The 15,745-nt window shown below is 48.8% G+C and overlaps 2 protein-coding genes across 5 annotated transcripts in view; one reads left to right on the plus strand and one right to left on the minus strand.

Annotated features, from left to right (window-relative positions):
* Positions 1 to 11,740, plus strand: part of Faxdc2 (fatty acid hydroxylase domain containing 2) — a 32,705-nt gene extending 20,965 nt beyond the window's left edge. For 2 of the 3 annotated variants that reach the window (XM_046446386.2, XM_046446387.2), the window contains 5 exons: positions 748 to 869; positions 6,190 to 6,395; positions 6,871 to 6,976; positions 7,396 to 7,562; positions 8,417 to 10,696. In XM_046446386.2, coding sequence (XP_046302342.1) covers positions 748 to 869; positions 6,190 to 6,395; positions 6,871 to 6,976; positions 7,396 to 7,562; positions 8,417 to 8,573 — 758 coding nt within the window. In that variant the 3' untranslated portion in view covers positions 8,574 to 10,696. Of the gene's footprint in view, positions 1 to 747; positions 870 to 6,189; positions 6,396 to 6,870; positions 6,977 to 7,395; positions 7,563 to 8,416; positions 10,697 to 11,067 lie in introns of those variants that run through there. The other variant, XM_046446388.2, reaches the window with a different exon arrangement.
* Positions 11,579 to 15,745, minus strand: part of Larp1 (La ribonucleoprotein 1, translational regulator) — a 50,362-nt gene continuing 46,195 nt past the window's right edge. For both annotated transcript variants that reach the window (XM_046446385.2, XM_046446384.2), the window contains exon 19: positions 11,579 to 15,349. In XM_046446385.2, the coding sequence (XP_046302341.1) occupies positions 15,140 to 15,349 (210 nt within the window). In that variant the 3' untranslated portion in view covers positions 11,579 to 15,139. The remainder of the gene's footprint in view (positions 15,350 to 15,745) is intronic.

Below are 15,745 nucleotides of genomic sequence, written 5' to 3' on the forward strand. Positions count from 1 at the left end.
CCAGCTGTAAATTGAAATCATCCTGTGCAAACAGGGACACGTGACATCCTATTTTTAGATGTTCTGAGAAAACAGTTCTAGGGTCAAACAAGGCTGGGAAAGCTTGGTATTAACAAAATCAAACAGGTTTCCTGCTGTAGGAATTCTCCGAGTCGTGAACACACTTTTATGGACCAGACAGGGTTCTCCAAAAGAGTAGGGCATGAAGACTCTGATGAAAGAGTTGAGAGCCCTACCCTTCAGGAAATGCAGCCCTGATGACACCTGAAGTCCCACTCCTCCATGCTAGGTAACAGGGATCAGGTTCCCCAGGTGACTCCTAGACCAGGGCCCACCGCAAACCCTCCATACCCAAGCACTTCACCAGTTAGTTCATAAAGGCTTTGTAGGCACAGCCTCCCAAAGGCCAATTTCAAATCATTTCTGTTAGAGTATATGATGTGCAGGAACACCCTTTGATGTGTGTGTGTGTGTGTGTGTGTGTGTGAGCACATCTGTATCTAACAACCTTAAAGATTGTTGTCCCCATTTTACAGCCAAGATAAAAAAAAATACAGATATTTCTTAAGTGACCTGTCCATGGTCCCACAGCTGGTTTTTCAACCAGGACTCTAAGTAGGGCCCTTGGTGTCCAGCCAGGTGTCCCCCATAGCCAGGCACAGTCACCCTAACTTTTGTGTTCAGTTAATATGTGTATTGCAAAGCCCGATGCCACCCTGATTGTTCCCTTCTGCTTTCAAACTGCAGGTGCCACCCAAGTGCCTTGTCTGCTCTTCTGGGCTTTCAATGGGCTTCTACTGGTGGTGGACACCACTGGAAGACCCAACTTCATCTCCCGCTACCGAATTCAGGTTGGCAAGAACGAACCGGTAAGAGTTGCTGTGACTTCTCTTGGTCAAAGCCCAGAAAGCCAGTCTCAGAATTCTTACTGCCGGCCCAGAGGGACAAAGGCCAGTGTGAGCAAACAAGTCATTGACAAGTCTCCCTCAATTTAGATTAGGAGAGGAAAATCATTTGCCCTGAATCTTAGAGTCACTCAGCCAGAGGTCAGTGTACACCAGTGTTCTTGTCTCCTGATTCCCAGGCCTGGCTCTGTACCTGGGGTGCTGCCCTTCAACCCTACAGTCGGCATTGTAGGGACAGAAGTCATCATCTCAGGGGGCTGGGGACATAGCTCAGTTGGTAGAGTGCTTGTATCACTTTCACAAAGCCCTGGGTTCAATCCCTAGCACCACCACCAAAAAAAAAAAAAAAAAAAAAGTAGTCATCTCAGCCTGGTACTGGGCCATGCCAGGGATGTTGAATGGCTCCTCTTTGTCGTGGGAACCTAGACAAGGAGAGCAGGGTGCGGTTGCCACTGGGTAGTGAGACTGACAGCCACCAAGACAAGCAATAATCTCACCTTAACAGAGGAGTATGGATTCTGAATGCAGAGATGGCAGTTGTATTGTTGTTGTGTTTTGGTACTAGGGAGTCTACCCATGCCTTATTACGTGCTAATAATAATAGCACTCTAGTACTGAAATACATCCCTAGCCCTTTTTATTTTATTCTGAGATGGGGGCCTCACTAAGTTGCCCAGGCTGGCCTTGAACTTGCGATCCTTCTGCCTTAGCCTCCTGAGTAGCTGGGATTACAGTGGTGGACCACAGAACCCAGCTTGAGATAGTTGCATTTTCAGCTGGTCCTCCTTCCTAATTATTCAACTGAAACAATGGGGCAAGTTACTTGGGAAAATCTATGATGAACAACATCCCAGACCCTGCTTAGGGGGAGCTCCAACCTGCTTGGCACCAGGAAGGGAGTCCCACCACTCCAGGGGCCTGGCTGGCCTGCTTGGTGCTCTGACAAGCTCCACAAACCTTCTCTTACACAACAGGAAAAAGCCTGGTTCTGAAACCCAGATTCTTTCCTCAGCTCCACCCTAAATACATTCTGGCTGCTTTCCTTGCTAAAACAACAATCATCTTTTGATCATGTGGCTAGGTGCCTGGGTGAATCACCCAGCTCTCAGGGCATTTTGACCCAGCCTAGCACTTCAGAAAGGCGGAACAGGTAAACTGTGCTCTTGACTCAGCCCTTCAGAATGCCCCCTTCCTGAAAGGGAGCTGCTGGCCTGGCACACACTGCCCTTCTCTTGAGATGACAACCACCAGCCAGCCGGGGAGACTTCCTCCAGGTCCAGCCTGGCAGGACATGAGCCCAGAGAGTCAAAGCCTGATATTCATCTTTCATTGATGGATCTCTCTCTCTCTCTCTCTCTCTTTTTTTTTTTTTTTTTGTACCAGGGATTGAACCCAGGGGCGCTTCACCGCTGAGCCATGTCCCCAGCCCTTTATTTTTTATTTTGAGAGAAGGTCTTGCTGAGTTGCTTAGGGCTTCACTAAGTTGCTGAGGTTGACTTTGAACTTGCGATCATCCTGCCCCTCCCAAGTCCCTGGGTGTACAGGCGTGGGCCACAGCTCCCAGCATGATGGCTCTCTTTAGCAGCCACCACTGACTAAATTCTTACATCTTCGAGGCCAAGAACTATAATTAGCATCACTATTCAGATGAGGAAACGGAGGCTCTAAAATGTTCCATAGGTAGAACCATGATTCAGACTTGGGCTTCCTGATTCCAGGACTCATGCTCTTAACTACCAGTCAACATCAACTCAAGCCGGGCACCATGGCACACACCTGTAATCCCAGTGGCTTGGGAAGCTGAGACAGGAGGATTGCGAGTTCAAAGCTAGCCTCAGCCATGGCGAGGCACTAGGCAACTCAGTGAGTGCCTGTCTCTCAGTGAGATCCTGAGAAATAAAATACAAAATAGGGCTGGGATGTGGCTCAGTGGTCGAGTGCCCCTGAGTTCAATCCCCAGTACCAAACAACAACAACAAATCAGCTCAAGAACATCACCAACCTCTGTACAACCTGAAAGTCTATGATGAGGAGATAGTAGGGAGGTTCCATTGCATTTTGCAGAGGCTAAGATTCAGAAAGGTGCAGAGACTTGCTGAAGATCAGTCTGTGACTAGGACCCAGAGCCAGGGCCCATCCCAGCTGACTCCAAATTCAGTGCTCCTGTACTGTGTGCAGCCCAGGTGGGTACACAGGTAGGAAGGAACCTCCCAGGACCATTTAGTCTTTGGCTTTCTCCAGAAAGGACTGACCCCAGGAGAAACTATCAGAAGCAGATCCTCAAACGGGGGCCAAATGCTACCTGGCACTCACACAGTCCATCTCTGTCTAGCTACTGTCCCACTCCCCTGAATGACTGGGGCACACCTGCAAGCTCAAATCACCAGCGCCTTCCCAACTAACCTCCCTCCCTGGGGTTGGCCTTGCTCCCTGCTTCACTCAGAGAACTAAAGCACAAGAGAGCTTCGCAGACACCTCATGGGCCTCCTGGCAACAGTGTCTGTGTCCTCCGCCTGCCCACCTGGTTCTGCAGGTGAACTCTTCCTGTTCTGACCTGCAGTTTCTTGCACTCTGTGTGCAGCACCTATCACCTCTTGTCTGCACCAGGAAAGTGCCTTAGCAATTTCAGCAATTCTCACCTTTTTTTTTTTTTGGCAGGGGGAGGGGTCCCAGGAATTGAACCCAGGGGTGCTTAATCTGTAAGCCATATCCCCAGCCCCCTCCTTTTTTTTAAAGAGAGAGAGAGAGAGAGAGAGAGAGAGAGAGAGAGAGAGAATTTCAATATTTATTTTTCAGTTTTCGGCAGACACAACATCTTTGTTTGTATGTGGTGCTAAGGATCGAACCCGGGACGCACGCATGCCAGGCGAGCACGCTACCGCTTGAGCCACATCCCCAGCCCCCCCCCCAGCCCCCTTTTTAAAAATATTTTATTTTGAGACAGGGACACCCTAAGTTACTCAGAGCCTCACTAAGTTTCTGAGGCTGGCTTTGAACTCACAGTCCTCCTGCCTCACACTCCCAAGCCACTGGGATTACGGATGTGCGCCACCATACCCAGTCACCTTTCTCTCTCTCTTTTTTTTTGGGGGGTGGGGGTGGGTACTGGGGATTGAATCCAGGGGAACTTAACCACTGAGCCATATCCCCAGCCCTTATTGTATTTTATTTAGAGACAGGGTCTCACTGAGTTGCTTCGTGCCTCAATAAGTTGCTGAGGCTGGCTTTGTACTAGGGATCCTTTTTCCTCAGCTTCCTAAGCCACTGGGATCCCAGGTGTGTGCCACCACACCTGGCTCATCTCTCTTTTTTTGTATTCTCTCTCTCTCTCTACCCCATCACAACCCCAGATTATTCCTCTCTGTATTATAAATAGGCTATAATTTTTCATTTTTCCCATGATAAAAAAGAAAGCAATCCTTGACCCCGCCTCCCCAAAATCACTAGCACGGTAGCCAGTTCCCAATCATCCCCGTCCAACTTTTTCCCCAAAATTTTGTTATAATGAAAAAAATCAAACACACAGACACAAAAATGTTGAAAGGTTCTTACAATAATCACTCATTTACATACATTCAGATTCATCAATTGTAAACATTTTACAGTTTCTGCTTTATGTATAAATATATACGCATGTGTAATATTTTACCTAAATGTTTGAAGGTAAGCTCAGGACATTGTAAGACTTCATCCCTAAGTCCTTCAGCCTACGTCTCCTAGGAATAATCACAAAAGCATCAGCTCAGCCTCTCTAGAAACATTCTTCCAATAGGTGGTCTCCCCCAAACAGGGTTCCACCAGAAGTCCTTTCTGCAAGGTCACCAATGATCCAGGCTCAGGCTTGTGTCATTAAGTCCCGAAATGCATCACCACAGTTGTGCATTCCCTTGTCCTTGGCTTCAAGGACACCCCACTCTCAGGCGCTCCCCTTATCTCCTTCAGAGTCACGCCTTCTGGTTCCTTCTCTTCTCCCCAACCTCTTAAAGTTGACTGCCCCAGGGCTCTGGCCTGGATCCTCTTTTCCTCTTTATCTTCATTCCCTCCTTATCTCTTCAGTGTTATGACCTTAAACACCACCTGTACACTGAGGCTCCTACAGAACTCTCTCTTGAATTCCAGGCTCAAATACCCTGCGGCCTCCTTGCTCTTCTCCAGCCACACAGGCCAGGAATATGGCTGTCCTAGACCTTCTTACCAGCCTGGCCTTCGCTTGAAGGCGTTTTCCCTACGTGTCTGTTTGGCCGGGTCCCTTCTCTTCTTTTGTGTGTCTACATCTTACCATGTCAGTGAGGCTACCCTGCCGGGTCTATTCAGGGTGAACAGGTGCCTCGCCCCTGACCTGGGGGTCCTGCTGCTCTCCTTCTCTCCTTTAAACTTCCTTGTCACTAAAACACTTATCACCCAATATATATTTTGATATTTGCAAAGCCTGTCTTCCCTACCAGAATATAAATCCATTAAGCCAGGAATTTTGTTGTTTAATGATTTTCATCACCTAGAACACTACATAGTAAACACTAAGTACCAGTTGAATGCATGGATGGACAAACAGACAAGATTGGCACCTTCTTCTCGGTCAAGATTTCCAGAAGACATTCATGGCCTCATCTAACATGTGATCTCAAATGAGGCTGGCCAGGTCTGGCCTCATTATGGGACAGAAATAAAACATGAGTGAATTTTGAGGTCAAAGGGGGGTGTAAGCTGTGCACAGTGGGCCCAGGTGAAAACGCTTGGGCAGGCCTCCCTCCTGACAGCCCATCACCACCACCAGGAGGTAGTCAAGAGGCTAGAAGAGCAACCCTGCCTTGTTTTTCCTGTCTGTGCTGGGCCCAGTTCAGTGAGGCTGGACACACAGGAGGCAGATAACTCGGGTCTCTGCATTCTTCACTAACAAGGTTCTCCCACTCAGGGGATTTGGCACCTTCTCCAAGCATGCTGGTGGCTCCTCAGGTTGCCTGCCAGGAAGACATGATGCTTGGCCTGAGATGGAGAGGACAGTGGTGTTATCTGCAGAACCAGGAAGGGAGAAGCAGTCTTGGGCAGCCTGAACACTGCGTGGCGCAGTCTCCAAGGGAGTGGTGTTACTCATCCACCCGACAGCCAGGGCCTTCCTGCTGCGATGTCCCCAGTCCCAGGGCTGGGGGTCAGGCAGGAGCTTCCAGCTATGCCCAGACATCACCCCAAATTTATCTCTGAGTTACAGGCTCCTGTGAGCAGGTCACAGTGGAGCCACTTTTCCAGACGGGAAAGACCTACTTCTCACACTTCCTTCCCTCAATAGGTAGACCCCACGAAACTCCGCCAGGCTGTGCGCACAGTTCTTTTCAACCAGTTCGTGATCACTCTCCCTATGGCAGTCTTCTTCTTTCCCCTCCTCAAGTGGCGGGGAGACCCCTGCGGCCGAGAGCTGCCTACCTTCCACTTGTTTCTTCTGGAGCTGACCATCTTCACCCTGATTGAGGAAGTCTTGTTCTACTATTCACACCGGTGAGCAGGGGCTCTGCCTGAGCACAGCTCACCCCCATCCTACCTGTGGCTCTGCACTGAAGCTTCTGTTAGTGTGGGACCAACACCCTCTGATCTCAAGTCTCCCGCTAGTGGGTGGCAGGGAGACAAGTATTTTTCCCATAACTGATGGCTTCAAGCCACTGAGGAATGTCCAGCCAAGAAAGAGCTTTTCCATTTGTATGGGGGGTGGGCGGTCTCCCATTCATTGCCTTATTGAATCCTTTCTGGGCAGCACCCTTATTTCACAGCTAATTCGAATGTGAGAGAGACCAAGTAACCCATTCCCTGAGCACACAGCCTCAGGAGTGGGGTCAGACCTAGAGGAGTGCAATCAGTGTTTTCCACTTGACTCCACAGATGTCACCCCTAGTCCCTACCATTGACTTCTGATGGTAGGGAGGGAGAAAGGAGAAAGGAGAATTGGCAGATTATTAAGTACTAATTATTTTCCCAGGCTCCTTCACCACCCAACATTCTACAAGAGAATTCACAAGAAACACCACGAGTGGACAGCCCCCATTGGGGTGACCTCTCTCTATGCCCACCCTGTAGAGCATGTGGTGAGTACAGCCCCGGGATCTCCAGAGAAGAGTGGTGGTCCCAACCATCTTCCCTAAGGGCTCCTGCAGAGAATCAGGCCACATAAGGCCTTTCTTCTTCCAATTAATTAGTTGCCATTTATTGTCAACCTGCCTTGTGCCAGACTATATTAGGAGCCTCACAAGCTGAATCCCTTAATTCGCCCAACAACCACTGTAATCCTGATTTTGCTGATGAGGAAGCTGGGACTCAAATAATTAATAACATGTTCCAAGGTACAAAGGTGAATGTCTCCAACAAAACAAGGTCCTGATACTTCCATCTTCTCCAGGTCTGAGTCAAGCAAGTCTTCTCCTGGTACCACCTTGGGGCAAAGTGGACACCCACCTGGGTCCCCTCCCTCTCCTAGGCCTGCATCCAATCATCCTTCCTCTTCCAGGCCTCCAACATGCTGCCAGTGATCGCAGGCCCCTTTGTGATGGGCTCCCATTTGTCCTCCATCACGGTGTGGTTTTCCTTGGCCCTCATCATCACCACCATCTCCCACTGTGGCTACCACCTACCCTTCCTGCCTTCGCCTGAATTCCATGACTACCACCATCTCAAGTAAGGCCCTCCTCCCCACAGGGGTCCTTGACCAACAACCACCACCCACACTCTTCAAGCCTCTCAGCACACTGTGTGGGTGCTAGTGGGGAGAGAGGTTTGGAGGCGGGAAAATGACCATCTTGACCTTTTCCTTCTTTCTGACATTGGGCTCTTCTGTCGCTGGGAATTTAACCTTTTGAGTCTCTAATGTAGTTATGGACAGTCTTCAGAAAAATGTGTGTGTGCAGGAAAATCTTGCACGCATTTCCAGGGAAGTTGTGTTTTCTGAAAGCCCCCAGGATTTTTTCAAGTGTGGTCTCTGTACTTCCTAGAGTCACATGAAATGTTTGTTTAAAATGTGGGCTCTTGGGTTCCACTCCGTATCTCAAATCAAAATATTTGCAGGAGCACAGCCTAGAAACCTGCATTTTAACATGTGGCAAGAGGTTCTGAAGCAGGTGGCCCCTGGACCATATCTGAGCAAGCATAGTCCTGTCAGGTTCTTAAGCACATGCGCATCAGAATCACATGGTGAGGTTTCCAAGGGAAGACTCCAAGCTGGGTGTGGTGGCACATGCCTGTCATCCCAGTGATTCTGGAGGGGGGAGGCAGGAGAACTGCAAGTTCAAGGCCAGCCTCAGCAACTTACCAAAATCCTATCTCAAAAAAGGCGGGCAGGGAGATGGGGATGCAGCTCCAGATTTTGTAGGTCTGGAGTGGCCCCTTATATATGCTCATAGGATCTCTCCAGGTTGTTCTGATGGATGTGGTCAGGATGGTGGTGATAGGTGTGGATAGGAGGCCAGCATGAAGGACAGAGAGATCCACAAATGGTCCTCCATCCAGCACTGCAGTACCCTCCTCTCCTCTAGGTTCAACCAATGCTATGGCGTATTGGGGGTGCTGGACCACCTCCATGGGACCGACACCATGTTTAAGCAGACCAAGGCCTATGAGAGGCACATCCTGCTGCTGGGCTTCACCCCACTCTCGGAGAGCATCCCCGACTCCCCAAAGAAGATGGAGTGAAAGGGCCCTTGCCAGTCCTATCCCAAGAGTGGGATTCCAAGACACCAAGGCCTCATGATTGCACCTAACAACTTGCCTCCTTCAGCCACACACTCTAATGATGGCACCATTAGGGCAGAGGAGAGGCTGGCTTCCTAGAAAAGCAGGGCCAAGGATAGGGCCAGGGCTTCCCCCAAACTTCTGTCCTTGTCCCTTCATGGGACCAGGAGTTAGCTTAAGAAAAAGGGGAAAAAAGTTTCCCCAGACTGGAGGCCAGTCAGAGGAGGAAACCACTTTAAGAGGGCTCTGGCCAGGCCCTCTGGTCCTCTGCTGTGGGATGGAGGAAGGTCATCCCCTTCCCACTGTCTTGTGGCCTAGGTAAGATGCAGAGAATGATGGAGAGGGAAGTAGGACTAAGGCAATTTGGGCCCCAGGGAGAGCTCTTTCTGGTGTCAAGGAGTGGGGGAATCAGATCTATCACTTTGCTTCTTCCTACCCTTTTGGGCTTTTCCATACCTTAGTCAGGCCAGGGCCAGTTGTCCCTGGCAAATAGTTACAGGTCTGATTTTCACATGCCATGTGCCAGTCCCCATTCCACCCACTCCCATCACACACACACACAGGTCCCATTTCAACTCTGCCTCACTACACATAAACACCCACAGGTGCTCCTCCCTGATCAACTGATAACAAGGAAGCACAGGCTACACCCAGAAGGATCAGGGTCACAATCCTTTGGGGATACCTGAGGAGTCCAGAAAAAAATGGCCAAAGGGCAAAACTCTTTTTCTCTTGAAATGGTTAACCAGTTTTCTTAACAGGGATTATTTGACTGGGTTTTAGCAGATACATTTTTCAAATGAAATCTAACCAGGACCCTTTTTATCTGAAACAAAGCCACAGGGCTATCTGGGTTTGAAACAATCACCTCCCTTACCTCCCCTTAGGAGCAACATGCTCTTGAACCTTGTAGCTCCCCAAAATTCAGACTACTCTTTGATAAGGCCACCATTACTACTATTATCATTTACCCCCACCCTACTGGGGATTGAACCCAGGGGTGCTCTACCACTAAGCTACATCCCCAGCCCCTTTTATTTTTCTATTTTGAAAATAGAAAATATTGCCCAGACTGACCTTGACCTGGTGAGACTCTTACCATCAACCTAGAGTCACTGAGATTATAGAGGCAAGTGCCACCACATCTAGTTCATTTACTAAATTCTTGTATGTGTACTTCTGCCTATTACTGACTTTCAGTTCTTTTGGGCCAAGAAAACCACCTACTGTGACCAGGTGAGATGGTGCACACAGCTGTAATCATGTGACCAAGGCAGAAGGATCACTAGTTCAAAGCCAGCCTGGACAACTTAGCATGACCCTGCCTCAAAAAAGTACAAGGGCTGGGGACAGAGCTCAGTGGTAAAGGTACCTCTGGGTTCAATCCTTAGTACCAGGAAAAAGTATATGTATGTATGTATGTGTATATATATATATGGAAAATAACCTATTGTGGTTTTACAAAAACCTTAACATAGCTGGTACAGACCTGTAGACCCAGCTACCTGGGAGCTGAGGCAGGAGGGGCCAGTCTCTTTGCAACAGTGAGCCCCCATCTCTTTGGAGACAAGGAAGATCACACAGGGCCAAGCCTCCAAGCAAGACTACCCCAAACTACTTCCTCCTGAGCACCAGGACCACAGAGGACTTGCCCAGTAGGCCAAGTCAACACTCAGCAGGCAGCACCTTCCCTGGCCTTCCAAGCCCCCCTGCCCTCTCTGGCCTTATGGGCCCAGTCCTGTCTAGTGTATCCAACTGTTAAGTTCTCCCAGCTGCTGGCCTGCACCCACCTACAAGCAAGCATCTGGAAACAAGTCCCTTAGTACACTTGAGAGGATGGGGGATGAGGAGACTATATGAGAATTGCTTTAGATTTCAAGGTGCTGTACAAAAGGCATAGAGGGACAAGAGGCTGTTATTGTCCTGGCTGCCATTGTTTGGCACCTACACTTATCCTTTTCTCAAATAGAATGGCCCTGAGGTTGGTAAATAAGACTGGGGGAAAAAAGAAAAAAGCCTTAAAGTCCCAGCAGAAAATGTGAAGAAAAAGCATTTAAAATAAACCTGCTTCCATTTATTCCTGATACTTTGTTTTTTTTTTTTTTTTTCCTCCTATAAGACTTGTTCTAATGCTCATGATCATGACATTTGGGAGCTAAGACAGTGCAATCAGTAGCCTCTTTGATGACCATTCCTGACAGGAATGTGTGGAAGTGAGGATGAACTAATACATCTCCCTGTTCCCAAAGTACCAATCCACAGAACCCTGGCCACTTCTAAGCTTCCTTTGGCCAGTAGAGGTCCTGGGTGGTACTGAAGTTAAGTGCCCATCAAAGACTAGTGGGGGGAAAAAAATCAACTCTAGAAGACCATTTGCTAGGGACTGCACCATGTATGGGAGACAGAAAATGGTCAGATGACCACGTGAGGCTATGACTCACTTTTTTCTCTGCAGAGTGGGGCTCACTGTTCCATCCCCGTCTCAGGGATCCCTGTACGACACAGGTTCCACAAGGTATGATTACTGAACCGTTACTTCTTCACTCACATGAGTCTCTTCAGGGAGGAGCTGTGCCAACACTCTACAAGGGACACTAACTTTTTCTTCTTGGCTATCTTTGATGACAAGACCAAGCCCAGGCAGCGGATGGAGCCCAAGTGCCACCAAGTAGGCTCCCACTCACATCTGGCAGTCTATGTCCCCCAACTCTCACTTAAGACATGGATTTAAAGCTGGTATATATATAAAAAAAAAAAAAAGGCTCTAAAGACCATTGAGGAAGCCACCTCGATGCACTGGCAGCCCAATGGAGGCCCTGCCTTCAGCAGACTCCCCCAAAGTCCACTGATAATGCCCTTGCAGGTGCCACTCAGATGCAGCGCAAGTTTCCTCTGGCTCTGGGGAACCCTAACTGGGCTCTATCTCACACCCAATAGCAGCACCCCAGATGGGAGACAAGCCAGTATTTTGCCTTTTCAAATTTTTATTTTTATACATTTTTTTTTGTATTAAAAAGAAAAGCATAATTACCACAAATTACAAAGGACTAAAGCAGGACTAGAATAATGAATGAATCACTTCAGCCTGGAAAGCAGATACTCTCAATAATATTAATGTTATAATACAAGCTCATTCAAGTATTTTACATTTTTTTTTTTTTGTCCTTTTAAATGTGATATCCTAGCACATGGTAAAGATAATGTACTACGAGCGTAAGGTGGAACCTTCTTCGCAAAGCCAGATGACAAGTTTTCCTCTCCAGTGAGAATTGGGCTGTAAGTTCTTATGTTCTCTGCCTCTGCCATCAACATGGCTGAAGGAGAGGGTGGGGCTGGGGAGAATCCAGGAACCCTTCCACACAAGAGGTACTTTGAGGTTCCCATTTGGGAGGGTGCCAGATGATCCAGACCACTCTACCCAGGCTTTTGGCAAAACACCCCTAGCTCTCCCAAAGGCTAGTCTTCTTGTTTCCTCCACCTCACTTCCAGAGCCTCCTGAGCAGCTTTACTTTCTTTTGTAATCAATCATCAGAAAAGGTGGGGAAAAAGAGCTACAATGAAACAAAAACATTTAACTTTGACATGGGGGCTCAGTGCCTCTTGCTGTCGTTCTGAGCCCTAGGGGTCCAGGCTGAGGCAGGACTGGGTAGCCTTCTCTACTGATAGTGCATGTGTCTCAGGTTCTGGAGAGGGCACAAGAAAAACCTGTCCCTCATCAGGGCTTAGGCACACACAGACCTTCTGTTTGACACCTACAGGTCATTCTGGCGTGGACCAACCTTAGAAGGGCAGAGAATAAACAGGGGGTTGGGGCAGGCTGTTGCTTTGTGTCTCAGGTCTTAAGATTCCCATGGGAAGGTGGTGGATGTGAAGTGGCTAGTCCTGATGGCCCCTGCCACTCATACTTGTCACAGATACATCGGTCCTAAATTCAAGTGTCTTCAGAAAGTGAAGATGTAAACTACTCTTTGCAACATTAACTCCTAACATGTTACAAAAAAAAAAAAAAAAAGAAAAAAAAGAAAGAAAGAAAATAGCCCCTCACCCCTCCTCAGCCTATGTTGAGATGAAGTTCTCACTTATTCACCCCAAAGGTGCTTCCTCCTTCAGGGATATCTGAGAGGATCAGGGAGAGGATGGCAGCCCCTGGCCTGGGAGTAACTAGACGAGAGCAGCCTTTTCCCACCTCCAAGGCTTCCTTGTGTCCCCAAACCCAGCAAGGGTCAAACACTGAGGTTTTTGTGGTGCTGGATACAATACAGGGCTGAGTGACCCAAAGGAAAAAAAGGGGGAAAGGGAGGGAGAAGGAGGTCCAGGAGTCCAGTGTCTGGGACAATGTGGGGCAGGCACACCAGACTGGTTAGGGAGAGGCCTCAGATCCCATTGTCATAGCAGAGACCAGACATTCATCCTTGGTTCAAGACGACTGGGTCACAGGAAGTGAGATGGGCTTCCCACATACTAAGCACTGGGATGACAGAGGTGAGGGGGCACACAAACTAAAAGCAATGAGGTACCCAAAGACAGAGGGCAAGTGAGCCCCTGTCAGCCTGGGATACTGTCTCCTATTCCCAACCTTTGGGCCAACAGAGAAACCTGTTGAAAAGGAGGGCCAAAGAAGTTTCAGTAATTGAGCAACAAGACTGCAAACTTTTCCGTGTTGCCCAGTTCCCATTGGGGGTGAACATGCAGTCATGCCCGTACTTGACACACATCCCAGTCTGTGCGGGTCAGTCGGTCACCCTCCCTAGCTTCTGACGACAGTAGACTCCAGCCATTCCATTGTCATTCACAGCCCAACTCAAGCAGTCAGTGGCTGGAGAAGAGAAGTTAGGTATACTCTATGTCCACATATACCTTCCTGCCACAGGGCTTCACCAACTGGCAGGATTCCCCCCAGCCCCCAATTCCTCCTCATCCCTCGTTCCCAGGCGGGGTCTCGTTCCCAGTTGGGGTTGATCAGAGAGAGGGTGGGCAGAGATGGCTTGCAGAGGGGGGGGGATGCAAGATGGGGAGACCCCACCAGACCCTCGGAAAAGAACGGCACCTTTCTCCACCTTTCACGAGACATAAAGCTTCCTTGAGGTCTCGGTGATCTTTCAGGACAATGTGAGAAACATATCCAAGCCTCAGCTACCAGGTGTTCCCCTTTCCCCTCTGGCATGGGGAAGACGCTCGGGCTGAGGACAAGTGTGTTCGAGATCCAGGCCAACTCTGTTTTCCAACAGTTTGAAGCAAACTTGGCCTTGGGATTCCAAGGGTAGGATGAAGGGTGTCACGGCAGGACGGGGCCTGGCGTGAGGCAACAGCAAGCAGAGCAAGGACACGAAAGTGGCAGCAGTGTACAGACACAGGACGTCAGCTTCAACGATGCAACAGCAGGGATATTTTGGGCACGGCTCTGACAGCCGCCCCCAACTCTCTTGCCTCCAGGCAGGAGGCACTGTACATGCAACTCAGTCCAGAGAAAGATCCAGCCAGTCCAAGCCCAGGCACATCCAGAGAAGGTGGGAGCTCTTCAGGTTGACTCCACCGAGGAAAACAGGCATTTGGGTATTATTTCAGATTCCCGCTCCACAATAAGGCAACTTTTAAAAAAATATTATTTCCAAGAACAAAACAAACAAACAAAAAAAATTCCAAGGAGAGGGGAAAGACATCACTTTCTATGGATTAGGTGGGGGTTTTCTGATTTTTTTTCTTTTTTCTTTTTTTTTGGTTTTTTTTTTTTATGGTCTATTTTGTCTTTTTTTTTTTTTCTTTTTTCCGTTTTTCCAAGGATGGAAAGGTCAGAGAAAAATAAAATAAATCATCTTTCAATAGTCTTTTCTGGTATGAGCAGCGTCTCTCTGGGCTGGGGAGTAAGGGGTGTGGGGAAAGGGGAGTGGGAGAGGCTGAAACCTCCCCCAACCCCCACTTTTAGATCCTTTGGTTTCCTTCTCCCAGAAGATGGCAGAAGGGCATGGTAGGGACAGCAGGGAGAGAACACGGTGATGGCAAACCCCACATAGGCAGGGGCTAGTGCTCCTGGGGCCCAGGCGCTGTCAGAGCCTTCCACGGGACAGTGCTGGGCAACAGGGCCCACAGGGCCTTCTGGTGGGCTGCATAGTTGGCTTGGGGGGGAGCAAGAAGAGGCTGTGGGTGGGGATCAGGGTTGCGGCATATCAGCCAAGGGCAGGGCTGAAGAGTGATTTTGGTAATCCAGACAAACTATCAATAATTTAAAACTTGATATATATATATATATATGTATATATATATAAAAAAATCTCCCCCCTTTCCCTCCCCCCTTAGAAGAAGCTGGGATGGAAGAGTCATGGAGAGAGGAGAAGGGAGTTATGTGGAGGCTCTGCCCAGGGTACCTCTAATAGCCCAAATGGTGTACACACTGCTACTCAGCACAGAGGCCTGCTCTATTAATTCCAGGCCAGTCCCTTCTTTGTCCCCTCTCCTGGGACTGGGCACCCCCATGGACCCTCGACCACCCCACCCCTTCCCCACTCTAAACCCCAGGGCTAAAGGGCTTTTCACTTTCCCAAAGTCTGTGTATCCGAGTGCTGGCTTGTCCATTTGGCATCTTCCCGGATGGGCTGGCCAGTAGGTGGTGTAGGGGGTTGGTTGATCATGGTGGCAGGCCTGCTGGAAGACTGGGAGGGGCACCGCTTCCTGCCCTCACCGCTGCCACCTCCTGCTACCACTGGGTGTCGCTTGTGGTTGCCTTCTTCACCCATGGGGGGCTGCAACAGAGCAGAAAGTCACAGGTAATTAGGGAATTACTATCCACTTCTTACCAGGGCTGCCTAGAGATCTACCTCCAAATGTAGACAATGGATTTGACCTTAAAAATGAATACCAGATATTAAGCATTTCTCTATGACACAGACTATGCTATTTAATGCATATTCTCCTGTGGGGCTCTCATCTTTCTTTGATGATCTGATTTTACATGTGTGGAAAATGAGACACAGGAAAGTAATTTACCCAGGATCCCATAGCTGTTTAAATGGAAAACACAAAATCTAGGTCCATCTCTCCCAAAGACCAGACTTTCATCCACATCCATATTGCTTGGGATCTGCTGAAGGATGATGTATGGAATGTGGCATGCAGTATACTAGATGCCTCAGCTCAGA

The sequence above is a fragment of the Marmota monax genome, unplaced genomic scaffold, assembly GCF_021218885.2.
Source record: "Marmota monax isolate L192 unplaced genomic scaffold, Marmota_monax_Labrador192_F-V1.1 WCK01_AAM20220418_F8-fsc00188, whole genome shotgun sequence".
In the NCBI taxonomy this organism is placed as follows: Eukaryota; Metazoa; Chordata; class Mammalia; order Rodentia; family Sciuridae; genus Marmota; species Marmota monax.